Below are 19,645 nucleotides of genomic sequence, written 5' to 3'. Positions count from 1 at the left end.
CATGTATATCTTGTAATACTAATACTAATAATACTACTAATGTTTTCATCAGAAATTTTAAGAAATTGGCTCAGCTTTTAAAAAATCAAACAAATAATAGCCCGGGATATTAATTGAAGTTTTACGGTACTATATTTTTCTCGCGAGTGTTTCAAAGTCGCCTCGTGCACAAACCCTCTCGTGAGCCCCTGGGAGCCTCTTCCTCTGTCTGGCCACGACTCAGCGGTAGAAACCAAACGAGGCCAGGTCACACAAATGTCTCCTGGTCATTTTTACAGTCTCTCCGGTAGAGTTTGCTGTGGCCGTTTCCTCCGCCGCCTCCTCTCGACTCCTCCCCGTCTGTGTATCAACTCTGTGACGGGTCACGTTATCGGAGGGGGGCAGTCAGTGTGGAGGCACTGAGCTCCTGCCGACGAGTCACAGTCTGCCTGCACTTACCATTAAATATTAGTCAGAGAGTTGACGGGAAAGCGAAAGCAGCCGACTAACAACTGGGAATCTTTTAAAATCCCGGTGCTGAGCTGTACGTCGGTCACACGGCTGCTTTCTAACCGGAGGAGCTGGATCTCATCGCGGGCTGGATGCGAAGCTCTACGGCGTTATAGGTGCACCGGAGTCTGCCGACGACATGGAAAATAAATAGTTGGTAACGTTGCTTTTTCTTCTATAAAAATACATCCAGTACGTTTCTTTAGACTGCTATAATGTTTTATTGGCAGTTGTCAATAGTGTCTTCGCGTAAAAATACAATGTCAGAGTAGCCCAGTGTCACATTTTACTAGTCCCATTTCCAGTGTCAGTCTGTAGCAAGTTGTCACTCGCTTTCAAACGCCACAGCTTGCACCGTCCTGTCGTGAATTCCCAAATTCACAAACCAAATGTTGAATTGTCATTAACTGTTTTGTCGCAAATGTTCGGGATGTGTTACTGAACTTTCACTGTGGTTGCACTTCATTGGCCACTTGACTTAATCAGTATCTTTCAACTCAGTCGTCCCCTTTTAATGCTCCATTGTTTCACCATTATGTTTTAATCTTCATTAACCTCGAAACAATTTATCACACATCTCTCTGTGTCATTTTTGACGAGATGTAAGTCAAGTGGAAATATGTAGGCTCAACTTTCATAAAGGTATTTCTTTTAGAAATCTTAAGACTCGTCTTTTTTCCATTGCTTTCCTCTGAAATGTGTTTTTAACTGATGGCTGTTTTATCTTGTCTAAGCCTGTCACAAACGTTTTATGTTCTTTTATGTTCAGCATGAATTGTGCTATGTAATTTTTTTTTATAATTGTTATATATTTTATTAATATAAAAAGAATTCTGTCATCCATATTTAGAAATTAATTCTCAGTTTTTCACTCAACATCAGTTTGGATCCAGCTGACGCCATGGACGAAAGTTGGAAGAACTGCTTCGAAGAGGAGCTTCTGTGTCCCATTTGCCTGAATGTTTTTGACGAACCCATCCAGCTGCCATGCAAGCACAACTTCTGCAAAGGTTGCATCTCTGAGGCTTGGGCCAAAGACAACGCTGCGGTCCGCTGTCCTGAATGCAACCACGACTATGAGCAGAAGCCCACACTGGAGAAGAACTTTAAGCTCGCCAACATAGTGAAGCGGTTTAACGCATTGAACACTGAGAAAGTCCCCGCTGTGCTGCACTGTGTCCTCTGCAGACGAGGCCCCCCGCTGCCTGTGCGGAAGGTCTGTCTGCGCTGTAAGGAGCCCTGCTGCCAAACTCATATCCAGACGCACCTACAGCAGCCGTGTGCAGCCCCGGGACACCTGTTAGTTGACGCTGAGGAGCTGAGCGCTTGGACCTGTCCCAGTCATGAGGAGTACAGGCTGCTCCACTGTGAGGAGGAGCAGGTGGCTCTGTGTCCGTTCTGCTGCATTTCTCACTGCACTAACCAAAGACACACAGTCTGCGATGTGGATACGCAACGCATACAAATGCAGGTACATAAATTGCACCCTCACACACTCTCTTACTCACACATTTACTTGAAACCGTCAGCTGACAGGCAGGTGACTGTCTAAAGATTTGATAGATGTACTCTCTTCCATGGATTCCTCAAAGCAAACATTTCTTTCAGTCTATAAAGGCCTTCTCTCTTTGCTGCCCCTTTAATCTAATCTGATGTGAAAGGACAGGACAGGTGAAAGCCACCCCTCAGGGGTAGATGATAGCACACATGCACACACATGCAGGCATACGTCCCACACAGCTTTTAACCTTGATCAAACCACCCATTCCACACTGCCACGCCTTTGCATTAGCCGCCCTGTGCCCTCGGGTAAGTGCTGTGATGCAATCTGCATCCACCGGAAACAGTGACCCCTCTGCAGTGGGGGTGGATCCACATGTGGTTTGTTTATGTTCGCTACCCTGATCAGTTTCAGGATTTGTTCAGGCGGAAATGCACACAGGCAGACAAAGAGAGGAGTAAAAGAGGAAAACGGATTCTATAATATGAGTGTTAATCTAAGGCCTAGTCCACATGTATATGGATATTATTGAAAATGGGTTTTCTTCTCCTTTGTACTAATCAAATCATCAAGCAGTGATACAACTGGGGATGTTCTGATACAAATTATTCTTCCCAATACTGATTCTGATACCTGAACTTCCAATACTGAGTACTGCTCCGATATGTGTAACCCCCCCAGCTTTGTACTACTAACCCTGTATGAATGTAAAATTGCTATTTTATGGAATGGCTCAAGTTAAACCTTTTTTATATTATTTACACAAACAATACATACACACAAACATACACACAGTAGACATATCTACATTAATCTACATACATGTTGGGTATAGATCGCTGACATAAGATTTTGACCTACTAATTTTTTCTTTACCTTTAATAATAAACATCTCAAGTTAAACCTTTTGCAAAGTATTAACAAATACATACAGAGAACAAATATCAGAAGTTTTATTTTATCCAGTGTAAAAAATTGACAATTGCTAACATTTTGCCAATGGCAGTGTTCCAATATTTACCAGAAATCAATTCTTCACAATTCTGTAACAGGAGTTGCCAGTGGCCGCACAGGCCAACCTCCTGTGAAGGTTACTTGTTTTAGAGCAGCAAAGAGGAATTGATTTTGGGGAAAGATGACATTTTATCTGGGCGTGAAACTACTTTAAAGATTTCTAATGAATTACATGGTATTGGATTAGTCCTTCGACTTGTGTACCTGCTGATAACAGATCCAGCTTTGGAGGCAGTACTGCAGGCAATTCTGATGATCGTATCAGAACATCTCTAGATAAAACCCTCACCCTAAAGCCATGTTGGCCGATCACACATAGAAGATGATGTTGGCTATTAAGAAGCCTGAAAAAAGCTATTACCAGAATGCTACCTGATTACAGTGATGCTACGTGACCTCTGTAGCACATTCTCCTCTGAAACACTTCTGTTTCACAATATAGTGGACGAGAAAATGTCAAAAGTCCAGTTAGCGAGGTTAGAACCAGCAGTATAGGTCATGTCTGCCACTGAATGAAATGTCACCTCATTTGTGACACCTCACAAAGGAGAAAACAGCGCACACTGGCGTCCCAAGCCAAAAACTCAATTTTCCCAGTCTAAGGAAGTTTCTGAAAATCTTCACTCTGGAATGAGCTTTAGTAAAGAAGCATATTCAGTGACCTAAAATACATTTTGCGTGTGGACGAAAGGCCAAAATGCATTGCATAAACTATGTTTTTAAAAAATCCCTTGTAAGTGTTGTCTAGGCCTGACAACAGGCGAATAGTGACCTGCCCTGGCAGGGTTGACCTCAGGATGCATGGAAGAATGTGTCTCACATAAGGCAACGGCGTCCTGGTTGGTTGTGTCCACTTTTGCATTTTCCTCAGTTCTATACATTATTTCATTTCGCTCTCTCTCACAATTCCAATGTAAGTGGCAAGGTGTAAAAAAAACAACCACCCACACTGCCACATTTCTTCCCTGATTCTCCCTATCGCTGAAGGGGTGGATGTGAGAATCAGATTAGTTTTAGCATCTGCCGTGTTGCGGTCTTGTTGATACGTTTGGTGATCGTATTATTCCAGTTGGGAAGGTCACAGACGCATTTCTTTCCAGTGTGTGGATCACAAAGTTCTAAATCGGCTGAGGCCTTTGGTGCAAACTGTTGCTCTGGTTCAGAGCTATTATTGGGACAAAAGATGTCTGTTCAGCCCTTTCCACAGCTGCTCTCTCTCTCTACACACACACACATGCACACACCCAACCATCTTTCTGTTCTTTCACAACTGTATGTTCGCAGGGTAAATGGAGTTATCCAGGAGTCAGAGTTCCTGGCTCCTCTCAAATTAACACTGTCCATGCTGGGGCCTTCAGACACAGAGTGCACTCTAATACTGATAAATGTGGCAGTGGCCAATAGTTCTTGAATGCTGGTCCATTTCTTCGAGTAATTTGAGGCCGGAGTGGCTTCTCTTCATTTCTTACTAAGAGGTCGTTCTCCTTGACAGAGCTGTGGTCTATTTTGGTAAAAGGATTTTAAATTCCCCTGGCAGCACTCTTGTTGCTTTTGGGATAAACAAAAAGGAAAAAGCCAATGTAGCTGTGTTCATATCTTGGGTTATCTTTGGCTCTCAAAGGAGACTTTTACAGTAACCTTTTACAGGCTTGCTGGTAATTTCAAGACAAGGAAGGAAGGGTAATATGAGGGTAATGTCGTCCCTGGGACAGGCGGAGGAGAAGCCCTCCCACACAGCCTCACCTTGGTTTTCTCATGCACCTCAGCAGGAAACCATAGCTCATGGAAGCTCTGCCGTTTGCAATTTCTTGTATCTGGGCTGGAGTGAGTCAGTTCCCCAGAATGCTGAGGGCAGTCCATTGACATCAGACGTGGGGAATCGTTGTCAGTTGATTGTGAAAGAGACTCTCTGTTCATTGAGCCTGAGGCTCCTCATTTAAACATGAGCTTCCTGGCAACCCGCGGGTGTCTGGATGCCTAAATAGGACAGTGGGGAAAGTGATCATTGGCGGATTTAATCTTGATAAAGGTAGGCTTTCACGCTGCTACAGAGAGATCAGCAACCAGACAGTTCCCTCCTGTCCCCTTACGCTATTTCAAGCACACAAGACAAAAAGGGAATTGGAGGAAACATGGTAAAATGAGGAAGACACAGTTGTTGAGCAGAAGCATCCAGGCAGAGAAAAGCTGTTGCCATTATGTGACGCCAAGTCACATAAAGCAGTTCATGCACCGTTTACGACAGCAATAACCCAACAAAGTGTTCTTTCCTGTTTTTCTCAATACAGCACTCACACAGAAGGTATGAGATACTGCTGAGCTTTTATGCACCGTGTCAAGACAGTCATTATTAATGCAGGTGTGCTGTCTGAAAAGTATTGTGCATACAGGACATGAAAAACTGGATGAAACAAGAAACACGGCAAAGTAAATAGGTGCCACGTGAGTGTGCAGGGCAGAGTCAGCCGTTATGGGTTGTTTGAGGAGGACTGTTCAGCTGAAAGGGCCTGCATGAGTGAGATGTAGTGTGGAGATGTAGTGCAGGTTTGGGATGTGTTATGAGTGTGTGATGCATGATTTAGGACCATTCTGTTGATTTTTAACATGAAACTGCCAGTCTCACGAGAGCATGGTGCCCATGTCGGCACTCTTTAGGTGCACAAAAGTGATTGAATGTAACATTAGCTGGTAGCTACTTAGCAAAACCATAGGATTTCTACAATTGTGTCTCTTTATAGCCTGGCGAACACGATGCATGCATGTATATGACAACATTTGGCGTCAATCATCATTTACATCTTTCTGTAGTCTTGAATTGCTACATTTTTACAGAAGATGAATTCCACCAACTTACCACCTCACCCCTGTGCTTGTGGTATACATGTGTATGATTGACGTATTAAAAACAGGTCACGCTTTGGTGAAATGGCCGGCGATTCATCAAACAGAACTTGCTCAGCCAGTGGTGTTTCCATCACACATCCGCAATCCCCATGTGCATGCTGATAGAACTAACATCTGATACAAACATAACAAGAAATCACTCATCATAACATTGCTCTACCGTGCAGTCAGTGGTTAAAAACAGGGTTTATATTAGGTCTGCAACTAATGATTATTTTTATTGTCAATTAATCTGTTTATCATTATCTCGTTTAATAAGTTTTAAAAAGTAATGAAACATCCCCCGTGTAGTTTTTATGAGGTTACGGAGATGTCGTCAAATTATTTGTTTGCATTTTTTTAAATGGAGAACAGTCCAAAAATCCAAAGCTGTTCAGTTTGTTATCATGTATAACAAAGAAAATCATCAAATTCTCACATTTAAGAAACAAGAAACCAACAAATGTTTGCTTTATTTGTTAAAAGAATTTGTAAAAAAAAAAAAAAAAAAAAATTGATTATCAATAGAGCTTGGTATCATTAAAAATTTAGGGTACCAGTTCTAATACCACTACCCTTAAAATGATACTGATACCAATAGAAACTTAATTTGATACCTTTTTTTTTTTTACTTTACTCAATACCCATCATGAAAACGGAAATATTCAGGTGCATTACAGGACACCACCACTCATTAGATGGCATCTTGACATGCTGAACTGCCAACTGTCAAATACACTGTGTTGACTTCACTACAATTGAAACTGACTTCACATGAAACTGAAGAACTCTTGCCATTATTGGCTGCATGCAAAATCATAGAAATAGTCATTTTTTTACTAGATCTGCATACTAAAATGTCCAGTTGCAGGTTTCCCTGGAGGCTTTTTGATACAATTTGGTACTGGGTTATTTCGGTACCTTAAAGGTATCAAGTCCAGATACCCAGTCCTAATTATCAAAATAGTTGTCATTTATTTTCTAATCAACTAATTGCTGCAGAACTAAGAAGAGTAATTTCAAAGGTGCATGATGCTTAGCTTGCTTTAGTGTGAGTATTTGTCTGAGCTCACATTCTGCCCATCAGTAACAAAGAGCAAGTGCAGATGCCAATTTCATTCCTCCAAAGTATAAAATGAACAACATACAGTTAGCTTAAGGCTATTTAAATACAGCCATTTTGTTTCAACACCTGTATGATTTATCATTTTATGATGTTGGGCTTGCTTTAACACTCCAGGTCAGTCCCCATCTCTTGTGGTCACTCTGTATCGGCCTCAGTTTCACAAACCATAAAATAAAATACCTTTTAGATTTCTCTAGCAAAACCCCCTTTATCGCTGACCGTTGACACTGCAACACGGATGCAGCAATGAATGCATGATCACATTATTGGAAATGCAATGTTATCTTGTGAGCACTTAAAGCTGCACTGATCGATATTTTTGTATGAACAATAGATTAAATGACTGTGTAAGAGAATTATCACCCAACTCTGTTCTTCTCTTCAGCTTTTAGTGTCTTTCAGTTAATTGTTTTGGTTTAACGGTCTTATGACAACTTTACTGATTTGGTTCACCTTCACCGCTTTCATCAGCAACATTTCCAGTGGCAGCCAGCAGCTTTGATAACCTCACTGTACCTGCCCAGCACCAAATAGCAGACCGTCAAAGTTAGTGACTAGAGATCATTGAAGTTAGTTAACACAGTAAGAGGCTGTGTCTGAAATCATTCCCTTATTTACTTATTCACTGCTTCCTGTATAATAGATATTCAATAGTATTGCTGCCTTTAAATGGAATCTGTGAGCTCAAGTTTATGACATGAAGTCGTGAACACGAAAAACTCATATGTGTTCATATGGACTCTTGTCATGAACACAGTAACCACAACCCCATTTTACTGCAATATTAACTCACGATGCATTACATTGTAAGATTTTTTAAGATTATTTTTGGTTTATTCGACAGGTAAGATTTAGTGTGAAAAGGGGAGCGATAGGGGGTGACATGCAGTAAAGGACAGAGGTTAGAGTCGAACCTGCGGAAGCTGCGGCAAGGATATAGCCTTTGTTCACGGGACGCCCACTCTACTCTTGTGAGATTTTTAGCAGAGAGTAGTACACATACCATTAAGAATACTTTTTTATTTCCGTTGTGGATTTTTTTAGGAGACTATATAGTGGATAAATTCACACACTCAGAAGTTGGACTCTCAGCCAGAGACTAACAGCAAACACTGAGGAGCAGTGACCTGCTAAGAAGCCAGACTGGAGTTGGTGTAAAAGGAAAATGATCACTGGACCTACATGTGTTGGATGGACAGAGGCATGACTTTAAATGAATGTGAATGTTAATCCTATTTGGCTGGAAAATGGATGTATTGACTTGATATGGCACCACAGCTTAGCCGTGCATCTAATTTTGCCTTGTGGCCTCTCCCTGTATTGCGCAAAAAAATATCCCTCTGGCCCAAAAAGTATTTTCCCCATTGACTATCATAAAAGAGACATCTGGAAAACTGTTGACAGGACACCTCGGTAAAGAGTCATGACTCCTGTTATTATGGATTTTTGATCCATGGAGGTTTTATATTTGTGAAACTCCTCAACTTAAAGATGTGATTTAAAAATCTGTCATTACAGTGTAAAGTTGACGAGCCAAGCAGGATCACCTGGTTAGGGCCAGTGGGAGAAACACCGCTGTGTCCTAGAAGTAAACCCAAAAGCTAGTTACTCTCCTGGTAAAGGCAGCAGCCAAGCAATCTACACTGGACTCAATAGGTGCCATCTTGGGGTCCTGTACCCAGTTCTAATTATACATATATGGGCTGCATGTACACCAACAAATGTAAGGTGATAATATGTGAATGTTGTTTTTATAGGCTTTTCCGCTGTCCCAAAATGGCCCAAATGAAGAATTTATGCTGCTTTGAAAATTTGAAAGTTTCCCTTGTTAGTGCATCCTTTGTCAAAAGTCTAAAGTCTGTGTCATAAATTAAACCCATATGGAGGAGGAAGAAATATTTCTGATGAAAATTTGTAACCTTGTCTTCACTAAAATAGACAGTTTTAAGGGCTGTGCAAACAAGCAAAAGTGGGATTAGTATGATGTATTAGTTGGTGTTTAATGTCTTTTTTGCAGTTTGGTTTTAGAAACAAGAGGGACCATTGGAAGTGTTCACTGCGGTATAGTATAGTGGCCAGCCAGTTGTTGTACATAAGAATCCATGAGTGCTGTAAGCAGCTGAACAGGCCTGTTGCTGTGATACCACAATGTAGCTACCCTGAAACCCACTCACTAGAGACCGCAGGAATGTCCTCATTCTCCCTATCTCTCTTTTTTGATTCAAACTTTCCCTCTGTTGGTTTCACCCTCTTTTTGTATGTCTTTCTCACTTTCTTTCTGTCGGTTCTTGGCATGTGTAAGCAGAGCCCAATAGCACTTTTCCTCCCGTTCCCTTTCTCCCATGCACACTCATGCGGAGGGAGAGAGCAGACCCCAGCATTATGCACACAGACATGACAATCTGTCACTGACACAGAGGCCAATGCAAACAATGGGAGCAATGCATGTGGCAAAATGAGAAAGCAGAGAGGGGTAGTGAGACACCCCCGCTTTTTGCTCCCTCCTGCTCCCTCACATACACATTAGCTTTCACATATAAATACATACACAAGGCTTTGTTGCCATGACAGCAGGTTTTCTCTTATTTGGGCATGGTGCCTTTCCCATGCAGAAACAGTTCATTAAAAAGCGTACCTGCCCTCCCCTGCTCCTAGTTAGCTGTCAGCCTGTGACTGTAGATTGATTTCCATCTCCTGCAGTAAATGGAGAAGGATTATGTTTACCGGCTCTTTTACCGGCCTTTGGCTCTTTTTGCAGTCTGATTCAGCCCACAGAGGAAGTAGGCTGGTCCCAACAATTGACTTCACTTGGTGTAGCACAGTCCCCGCCTAACATAGGAGCAATCAGAGATGGATTTGGGCAATTGTGTTTGCCTTTGCTGGTGCTTTCCTCATCGATAAATGCATGTGGCTGCTGCTGGCAGCTGTTGTTTCCTCCGTCTAATCAGGATTGTGGAGGACATTGTCTTAGTGACTCATGAACAGCAGCTAGGTTTGCTGAGGTCACAGCAGAGGTCTGAGTTTTATACAAGAGTTTGTATATATATTGTATCTCTGTATCCTGTTGTGGTTCATCTGTCTAATCCATCTCTTGTATGCCATCTCTCCACAGGCCATGCTAATGAGGCAGCAAGACAGACTGGATGGTCGTGTTCAGAACATTGATGAGCAGCTCACCAAGCTGGAGTCAGACAAGACACTGATGAAGGTACAGTTCATGTACTTACCAAGACACAGTTCTGCCAGTCCTTGTCCCCTGGTTCTTTGTCATTGTGTGGGTTTTATGCTATAATTCTGTCCACACACTGCCCTAATGAAATGACTCTGCACCTTTGTTCACTGTTGCAAAATGAAAAGAAAATGAAATGTATCTCTAGCTTTGCATGGCTGGCGCATTAGGGTGGGAAATGCATTTTGCAAATGACTTCCCCACTTCAAAAAGCACTGAATCCACAAAACAGAAAGAAAAAAACATACTTTAACCTACAGTAACTGAGCACTAAAATTCATTACTGTGTATTGAAGCATATTTTTATTCCCAGGTCTTTCTGCTAAATGGTGATTGTATCAACTTTGTAGTACAAATGCTTGTGCTAAGAAATGTAGACATAATTGTTGCAAAGTTGTTTTGTAAGGGTGGGAAGCCCCATATTACAACATTATCACGACACCTAAGTCATGATACAATATTATTTCGATTTTAAATGTGTTGGAATATGCTGAGCCCTAGGGAGTCCTTTAAAATTATGTTATATTTTTTCAAAAATAAAAAAAGATAAAATAAAATCAGTCTGAAAATACACATTAACATGAATCCAATAGATTATTTGTAAAGACATTTTGGCCGATTCATTTATAAAAAAAGAAAGTCAATTAACAGTACACAACATAAATGATAAAATAGCCTTTTTCCATGAATCCTTGTGCAATCATGTAAGCTAGAAAATGCTAAAACACTGTGCAAGACATATCAATATCAAGGAGGTGAACAACTTAGCTAACAGCTTTATAATATACATTATGTAACTGGAGGAGGGGGTCCCCACTCTGTCTCTGTTTCAGCTAAGGGGTCATTGACATATAATAGAAAAGTCAATGCCTGGCATCTGTGTATAGATACAAAGTTGCCATGCTTTGGCTTGTTAAAATTGTCTCTATCACAATTTACTTGTGGAGACAGATTAAAGAAAGAATGGTGAAACTTGATGAAACCAAAAGTCAAACCTTGATCAGTTTTTCTCAGACATGACAAAAGCTCCTCCTTAGCTACATTATACAACTATTTTGGCAGGCTGAATCAATCATACCTCCCATTGCTTATAAATTCAATTTGCCATGTAAAAAGATTGGACACCTGAGTTAAGTGTGTGTGTGTTTCTTAATCAACCTGTCCCCAACCTGTCCTTTCTGCAAAGGATGCAGTGTCTGAACTGAAGGAGCGTGCCAGAGCCCAGTATCAGAGGATGCACGCGCTGCTAGAAGTGAACCAGGCTGAAACCATGCAGATGCTGGAGAGCACTTACACCATGTTTGTGAGGAAAAACTCCCAGCAGGTTTTGCAGCTCAACGAGAAGCGCCAGGAAGCAGAAAAACTCCTGAGCTCAGTACAAACGTTCTTCAAAAGAGCAGACGGCATTAACTTCATGAAGGTACAAATGCACTCATGTCTGTGCAGCACACACACACACACACATTACTGGAAGTGTTTTACAGTGTTTGCATCCATTTAATCAAAGGTAACAATGCTTGCATGGACACAATGCAGAGAGAGAGACCACAACACAACCACTGTCCATGGCAGTCTGAATGACTTATGCATCTTTTTGTCTTTCAGAACACAAAACCTTACCAGCTGCTAATGGACAGGTAAGCTTTTATTCATCTCTTGTATTTCACAGTACTGGTACATGATTGTATTTACTGTTAATCATAAGTTAGATAGTCAGTGTGAGAAGGTACACAGAAGAGCAAGGCAACTTTGTGTATGCAGTATCTGAGTAATTAGAAACTCATTTACAAAAGCAGGGAGTCAGCAAGTAGTAATGCATTGTTGGGTATTATTAAACAGTTACATATTGTAGACATTTAATATTCCTGCTCTCTTTTCTTTCTCAGAATTTGTTCATTTCTTTGAACTAAACCAGTGCTGCTTACACGCACACGTTCTTGGTGCACTGAACCTTATCCTGCTGTCATTGACGATAGAGCATTGGATAATCAAATAGTCTCTTTCCTGTCACGTTTTTCATATACCAGTGCAACTCTGATTGACCCTAGCAGATACATTGGAAAAAAGGCATTTTAGTTTTTATCTCATTGTTTGCATAATCCTACTCAACATTTGTATGCATAATAAAAGAGAGAAGTATATTAAAGTGTTCCTTAAAAGGTAGGACTTCAAAATATATATCTTTTTTAAATTGTCTTCATGATGTCAATTTATGAACACAATAAATACACAATCAGTAGAAAATCACTCTTTTTTCTTTTGGTACCTTTCCGTGTTTAGTTCAGTGCTCAGTTTGTTCAATAAAAGAATGTTAGACATAATTTCCATCCATTTTTTAAAATTCAACAAGCAATTTGTTGTATTTTTAGTAAAAAGCTGGAGAAAGGCAGAACTGGGTACGCTTCAGTATCTTTCTATTTATCGCAAGTAATACCATTATCAGAATATTCAACAATGTTATCACATATCCCATATTTTGTTCATATCGCGCAGCTCTAATTAAAGGTATATATCATTTGACAAGTATGTTTCCAGTCTTCCACTCTAATAAAACACACTTAAGTGCAGAATTAATCTCAACCAACAGTTGCATATGGATAATTGAATCTGGTCCAAAGTATTCAGTGTGCATGTCTCTTTTTTAGGTCAAACTCACACCTTAGTAGTTCTATTCCTCCACTCCGAGTCGGCCAGCTCAACTCTCATCAGATGCTGTCCGAACTTTCAACGAGAGAAAAGAACATGCGAAAAATACTGGAAGGTAAGAAAAAAGTGCAACAAATAAAAATAATAAGGTAAAAGTGTATGTTAAGATATTTAACATACACTCTGTATTTCTTGTATTTATTATGTTTTTTTATGGTACTTACTATCTATCTATATATCTAAACATCCATTTCTGGGATATATTACGGTGAGAATTAACTATAATCTCTTTCCGCCCCACCACTACCTGCCACTTTCAGAACCGTTCAATGAGGCGCCCATCCTCGAGCTTGTCCAGTCTCACAGCAGCTCTGCTGGCTCTCACATGGGGACTGGTTCAGGACTACAGAAAAGGAAGTATAGCATGGCTTTCCTGGAGAGTAACACAGCAAACTCTACCTCCCAGGATCCTCCACCGCTGATCTACAACAGCAAAAAACCCTTCCTGGCTGATCAGAGCCATCGTGCTTCATCCATGTATTCCTCTGATGGCCTCTCCCAGAATCCTCACGGCGGCCCCGGCCACAGCCGACTCCTTGACTCTGCGGCCCATCACATGGTGGGTCTCGGCTCCAGCTCAAGCCACCACTCAGGGACCATATTCGCCCCCTCGCATTTCCCCAGTGGAGGTGCGTCGCAACAAGCCATGTACGAAGGGAGGAAAGTACTGATGTGCACTCTGAATAACTGCTGCTGCTCCAGGGCCCCTGCTGCCCGTGCCCGGCCCCCGTTCCCAGCATCGGACTCCTTCCCCTCCATGACCTCTCAGGAGTTTCCCCCACATGCCACGCTACCTGCAAGTCAGCCACTGCAGCATTTTCCCATGAGGGGACTGATGGAAGCCTCACAGACGGCCAGGCACCCTGACTTCTACGGGCTGTACGGCCAGTCTTCAACCAAGCATTATGGGACCAAGTAATGAACCAGAATCAGCATTTTTTTCCTGTTTCTATCAAATCAGAATCATCATTAAAATTTCCATGTTTTTGTTTAATTTAGTTTCAGAGATACATCATCAGTTTGTATCTCCAACACGCCTTCATTATAATGTTATTTTGACATTTTAGGAAACCATCCCATATTACCATTGGTAGCCCTGTTTACTTCCTGAATCACAATGACAGTAGTAATGCTCTAATTTCAAAATACGTTTTGATTTATTTTTCGTTTCAATTCGACTGGAAGTGCTAATGTGAATAATGTAGTCTTAAAATCCGTTCAAGCAGTGAACTAAAGAAACAACATATCCTTCAACACGAGTCCAGACAAGGGACTCCAGAGACTTCAGTGCCTAAAAAGACTGTTAACACGCTCTTATTGTACTTGCAAGTTCCTAGCTCTCGATTATTTCCTGTTTGCGGCTGAAAGCATGCAGGGAGCCTCTCCATGCACTCCAAAGTCCACGTGGCTTTAGAAACACACTGGACTACAAATGCTTGTCAGGTTTTTCAAGAATTTTTTTATACAAGATTATGAATAAACCAAAATCAGTGGGAAATATTAAACAAGCATATGAATTTACCCCTTGTTGTATTTTAAGCATTGGTTTACACATTTGAATGTAATCTTGTGGGCTTTTTTAGTGTAAACTTTCAACAGAGTGACACAGAGGTCTGTTTGTACTGAGAAGAACATTGTGTGATTTGTTTAGGTTAAGAGGTTTTACAGTCACTAGGTTACGGCTGAAATGTTAACTTCCTGTAAAACAAAGAAAAGCCATTATTGACGTTCACCCACAATCTATTCATAGGCTTAAAGGGATACTTTGGATTTTTTGAAGTGGGGTTGTGTGGGATACAAATTCATAGTCAGTGTATTGCAAACAGTAGATGTCCGTTGGCATGCCCCCAGTTTGGAGAAGCAGGTTATTATAACATGGACGCTAAGCTATATACTACTGTGGACAGGGGTCGGCAATAAAATGTGTTTTGGCCAACTAAAAAAGTTCCACTGAGAAAGATCTATATCAGTTTAAGTGTACGCTGTTTTGGGAGTATTTTTACAATGTTACCTTTCTGTCAGACAGCCTGTTCTGACTGGGAAGCTGTTAGTCAGACCACCAGACTACATTAACAAAAACAGTCATTTTAGTTCGCTGAATGTGGAAGCTGCTGGTCCGCAGCTGCTTCCGTCAGTAGTTAGTCTGCAGTATAATGTGACTTTGATAAATCTGAACAAACCCCTTTAAACTCCAAAGTCTCATGTTAACACAAACAAACTAGCAGCAGTAGACCAGCAGCTCCTGTGTTCACTGATGTAAAATCACTGTTTTTCTCAATGGAGTCTGGCTTTGAAGAGAGCAATACAACAGCTTTTTTCCCATGTTGGAAATCACTGTCTGACACTAAGATAAAGTGGTTTAAAAATTCCAAGAGACGACATACATTTAAACTCATATTGACTTTTTTAGGTGGCTAAAATATGTTTTGTTGCTGATCCCTCCACAGCAAAACATGGTTTAGCTTCCATGTCACACTCCAGCCTGCTTCTCCAAACTGGGGCATGCCGACTGCCATCTACTGTATGTAAATACACTGACTGTGGATAAGTTCCATATACAACCCAGCTTAAAAAAAAACCCTGAACTATACTTTAAAAAAGAAGACACTGGATGACCACATCTTTGAGATCTACTGCATTCACAGGAATCTCAGAACATGGTGGAGGAGGTTCGGACAATGATTTGTTGCAGACTACGCCACAGCAGGCCCATTATCTGCCAATTTAGAACAGTTCACTTCCTTGTCAACATCCTGGTCTCTGGCAAAATCTCTGTCTCATCCCTCTTTGTCTCATTATTGGAGCTCATTGTCAAGTTAGGTCAGAGAACAGGAATAACTGATGAGCAGCACCTCCCTCCCCTCACCTCTCTCTCTCTCTCTCTCTCTCTCTCTCCCCTCCTCTCCCGGGATATCATTTGCTGGGGCTCGACTCGGCGGAGGAGGTGGAGGAGGAGGGTTTGAGCGGCGGATGATATAAGCGCAGAGTTTTAATGAGGGCTGGGACAGCATAGTCATCTACTTATCTGTCACTCATACTCCTTTCATCATTCCCCTCCCCCTCAGCTAGACAGTGAGATAGATGGAGTGAGCTGAGGGGCGGGGTGGAGGGCTTAAAGAGGGAGGAGAGGAGAATGGTTAGAGAAGGGGGGGAAATACAGAGCAACTGAGGCACATCACTTATTTATGGCTTATAAAATGTTCTGCCCTCCTGTTTCGTTCTCTTTTTTCTCTCATCTAGTCTGTTTTTTCTTTCTTTGTTCAAATTCGAGAGACTGGATGCTAAAATGTCTGATACCTGGCTCCCTTTAGCAGTGAACACATGAGGCGGAGTAGGAGGAGCTGGGGTTTAGTTACAGTGTGGCATGAATCTGACATTTATTGTGTGTGGAAGCCTATTAGCATTCCCCTTGAGCACAGTTCCTTCTGTGTGTGTTATTAATAAAACATACAGCAGATATCCTGAAGGAGGCCATACCATTAATTTCATCCATATAAATAATATCACTCATGGATGCATGTTTATGTCAATGTGGCCATTTTTAAACTGTAAAAACATTAAAATCAGGGATTTAAATGTTAAAGAAGACATTTAAAAGTCTTTTTTTAGTTTAAAAATAGTAAAGCAAAAATATTTGGAGCAATATTTTTTGAATGCTTACTACAGATTGTCACTCAGACTTCTATTAATTTGTCAGTTTTTGTTTTAGCACAGACATTGAGCTTGAAAGAAGCTGTACGGCTTTGAGTGTGTTTGGTTTGTGTCACCTTGTGTGCAGTTTGGTAAGAGTCAAATCCTGTTGCATGGGTGAATGTGTGCTCAGGTGTCAGCGCACATTCAGCCAGTTACTGTGTTTTCTCATATATGTGCAGGAGTAAGCTCGTGTGTGTGTGTGTGTGTGCGTGTGTGTGTGTGTGTGTGTGTGTGTGTGTGTGTGTGTGCTCAGTGAGGTTGCATATATGGTAAAGGGTGATGCACTTGACAGCTGTGCTCTGTTGTGGCAGGTGTGTTGGAGCTGTATATGCATGAGTACAACACGCCCCTGCCTGCAACAGGACGTGAGGCTGTTTTGTGTGTTTGTGTGTGTGTGTGTGTGTGTGTGTGTGTGTGTGTGTGTGTGTGTGTGTGTGTGTGTGTGTGTGTGTGTGTGTGTGTGTGTGTGTTTTAATGCATGGGGAACTGTCAGCTGTTGTGCAGCTGTTGTTTGTGTGCTTTAGTCATTGGCTAAATGTACTGTTGGAGTTGCAGTGGGCACTCTCTCTCTCTCTCTCTTATATTCACACATTTTCTTGCCCAGCATTTATTATAATTCTCCGCGAATATTTACATTTGATGAAATGTTGATACTGTAACAGATGTTTGCAGCCTGACATGTCAGTAATAGCTTCGCAACATTCACATCGTAACAACAGATCCACGCTGCTGCACCCAGCAGAGGATGTTTTAAAGAAAAAGGATTTTTTACACACATCTATAATGTCTTAAAGGTCCAGTGTGTAGGATTTATTGGCATTGAGCAGTAAGGTTTATTGGCAACCTGTGCCCAGTAGGCGGGCACAGGTGCTAGTAATCTAACCATGGCTAGAGCAACATAGCAGTCTCCATATGTAGGGATAAACGACTCATTCTGAGGTGACAAAAACAAAAAAATTATTATTTTCGGATGATCATACACGAAAACGTAAAGAAAACGTAGTTATAAATATATTAAATACTATTTGCCAATGGATAACCCTAAATCCTACACACTGGATTTACAAAGGAAAAATCCACCCTAAATCATCTTAGATTTAATGTCAGTCTCTTAGGATGAAAGAAAAGGGCTTTGTAGATTCACTATTTTGCACTGACTGCAAGACTGCATAATCAAACAGGGTCAATACAGACACATAAGGGTCAGGTGAAAGTAATCATCTAAAATAAAGAAAGTCTCCAACTGACTAAGAGAAACTTTATCACCCCACTCCACTAAACATCTGAGACGAGTGATATATAGCTAGTGGCCGAGGGTGGAGATTTCCTCTGTATCTCAGGCCTTTGATGGATATTATTGACATAGTCCCAATACATTTGCACAGCTTGAAAGCTGTGTAACCGTCTCGTCAGTTCAGTGGTGGATGTTAAAAGTGGCTGATGTAGCAGCCTTAAGTATCATAGTATGTGGAATAAATGAGTGGCAATCATTGCTGTTTGTCTGGATTTAGCAACCCTCACAGAAACACAGACAGGAACAAGGACATATACAGCATAATGCATACAGAGCGGCTATTCATCAACCATGCAGCATGGTAACCTTCATCTGATAAGGCCTTTGAAATCAGTGCCAAAACTCCAGTCCAGGATAGCAGTGTGTATATATACACACACACACACACACGGTGCAAAAACATCAAAGACAAAGATCCGTGGCCAATGTTTATTGATCTCCATGTCTATTTTCGCCTGTGGAAATCGTTGTAACATAAACCACTCTTCTGTTGAGTTTCAGCTGAAAGGAAATCGTATGTAAGTGAAATGAGCGATGACAGGAAGTGTGTGTGCAGGTGAATGGTACCAGTTTGTATATATGAATATGGCAGGCGTGTCAGAGTCCCCTTGTGGAGAACAGCTGTATTCAGTTATCAAGTGATTGTACAGTGGCGTGCTTCAGCTGTTGCCATAGTAACTTTAGACCACACTGCAGTGACACATGCAAGTGTCAGAGGTGGAAACTAATAAAATATCTCAACTCAAGTACTGCTTACAATGTAGAGTTAATGGTTCCCTCATTGCTGTTGTTGCAGCTTTGTAGTTTTTGTTCTAAAACATTTAAAATGAATATTTTTACTTTTAATCGAAAAGGATACAGTAGAAATTATTATAAACGAGTTAATGTACTCAAAATTATATAGATGGATATATAGATTTAGGCCACTTAATTTAACCCAAATTGGGAAATTCTTGTGTTATGCAGCCAATTGTCTCAGCACAAACATCAGATACTAAATGGGTTTCTTTGCATGGTAACAGTAAATACACATACCATCATTAGAGGAGAGAAATGTATAAAGCATATCAATAAAAATGATAAAAACAACAAACAAAAAACATTAAAAAAGCTCAATACAGAATACAAGACAAAAACTCCTAGCATATTCTGTAATTATTCATATATATTGTCACAGTAGGCTACTAATAGCAAAATAAGTATAGTAGTAAATATTAAAATCTGAGAGAATGTTATCAACTATACATTAAGTCTTTCCACAGCACATGTGTAAAATTGCAAGATAAATGGGAGCAAGTTTCAAGATGTAATTAATAAAAATAGCAATTCACTTTCTCAATCTTCTTGACCATACTTGTGTTCCCTAGTGTGCTCACGTGAAACGTCATCAGTCGCAGCCCACGCGCCGTCCCAATTCAAAACAAAGCGGTAAGTACGGTCCAAATACCCGGATGTGGCTTTACCCGCTCGTTTAATCGAGGGACGCTTTGGGACATCACTTTTGTGGACTTGGGATAGCCATGTATCACATAATTCCGCAGCAAGGAGCGACAGTGGCGTAGACACAGAAGACTCACAACTGTAAGTTATTATTTTTTCGAAATTAAGAGTTTTCGGAGATGTGAGGACTCGAAGCTAACGTCGTAAACTAGCTAACGTTATTGCTAAGTTAGCCTAGCTTTGGGGCAACCACAACAACCACGAAATATA

General features: G+C 41.0%; 1 protein-coding gene across 2 annotated transcripts; it reads left to right on the top strand.

The window, feature by feature from the left end:
- The first annotated feature begins 222 nt into the window (after positions 1 to 222).
- Positions 223 to 18,681, top strand: LOC121954943 (E3 ubiquitin-protein ligase TRIM8-like). Of its 2 annotated transcripts, none has more exons than XM_042502697.2 (7): positions 223 to 642; positions 1,372 to 1,960; positions 10,126 to 10,221; positions 11,429 to 11,662; positions 11,848 to 11,879; positions 12,888 to 13,003; positions 13,209 to 18,681. In XM_042502697.2, the coding sequence occupies exons 1-7, from the start codon at positions 629 to 631 to the stop codon at positions 13,865 to 13,867; spliced, it is 1,740 nt and encodes a 579-aa protein (XP_042358631.1). In that variant the 5' UTR covers positions 223 to 628; the 3' UTR covers positions 13,868 to 18,681. The 2 variants fall into 2 exon arrangements, with proteins under 2 accessions (XP_042358631.1, XP_042358632.1); XM_042502698.2 differs by having other exon boundaries at positions 225 to 646.
- The last annotated feature ends 964 nt before the right edge of the window (positions 18,682 to 19,645 follow it).

The sequence above is a fragment of the Plectropomus leopardus genome, chromosome 13 (genome assembly GCF_026936395.1).
Source record: "Plectropomus leopardus strain MGB_pleo_1.0 chromosome 13, ASM2693639v1, whole genome shotgun sequence".
In the NCBI taxonomy this organism is placed as follows: Eukaryota; Metazoa; Chordata; class Actinopteri; order Perciformes; family Serranidae; genus Plectropomus; species Plectropomus leopardus.
Note: the sequence above shows the minus strand (reverse complement) of the source record. Positions and strands in the feature narration are given on the sequence as shown.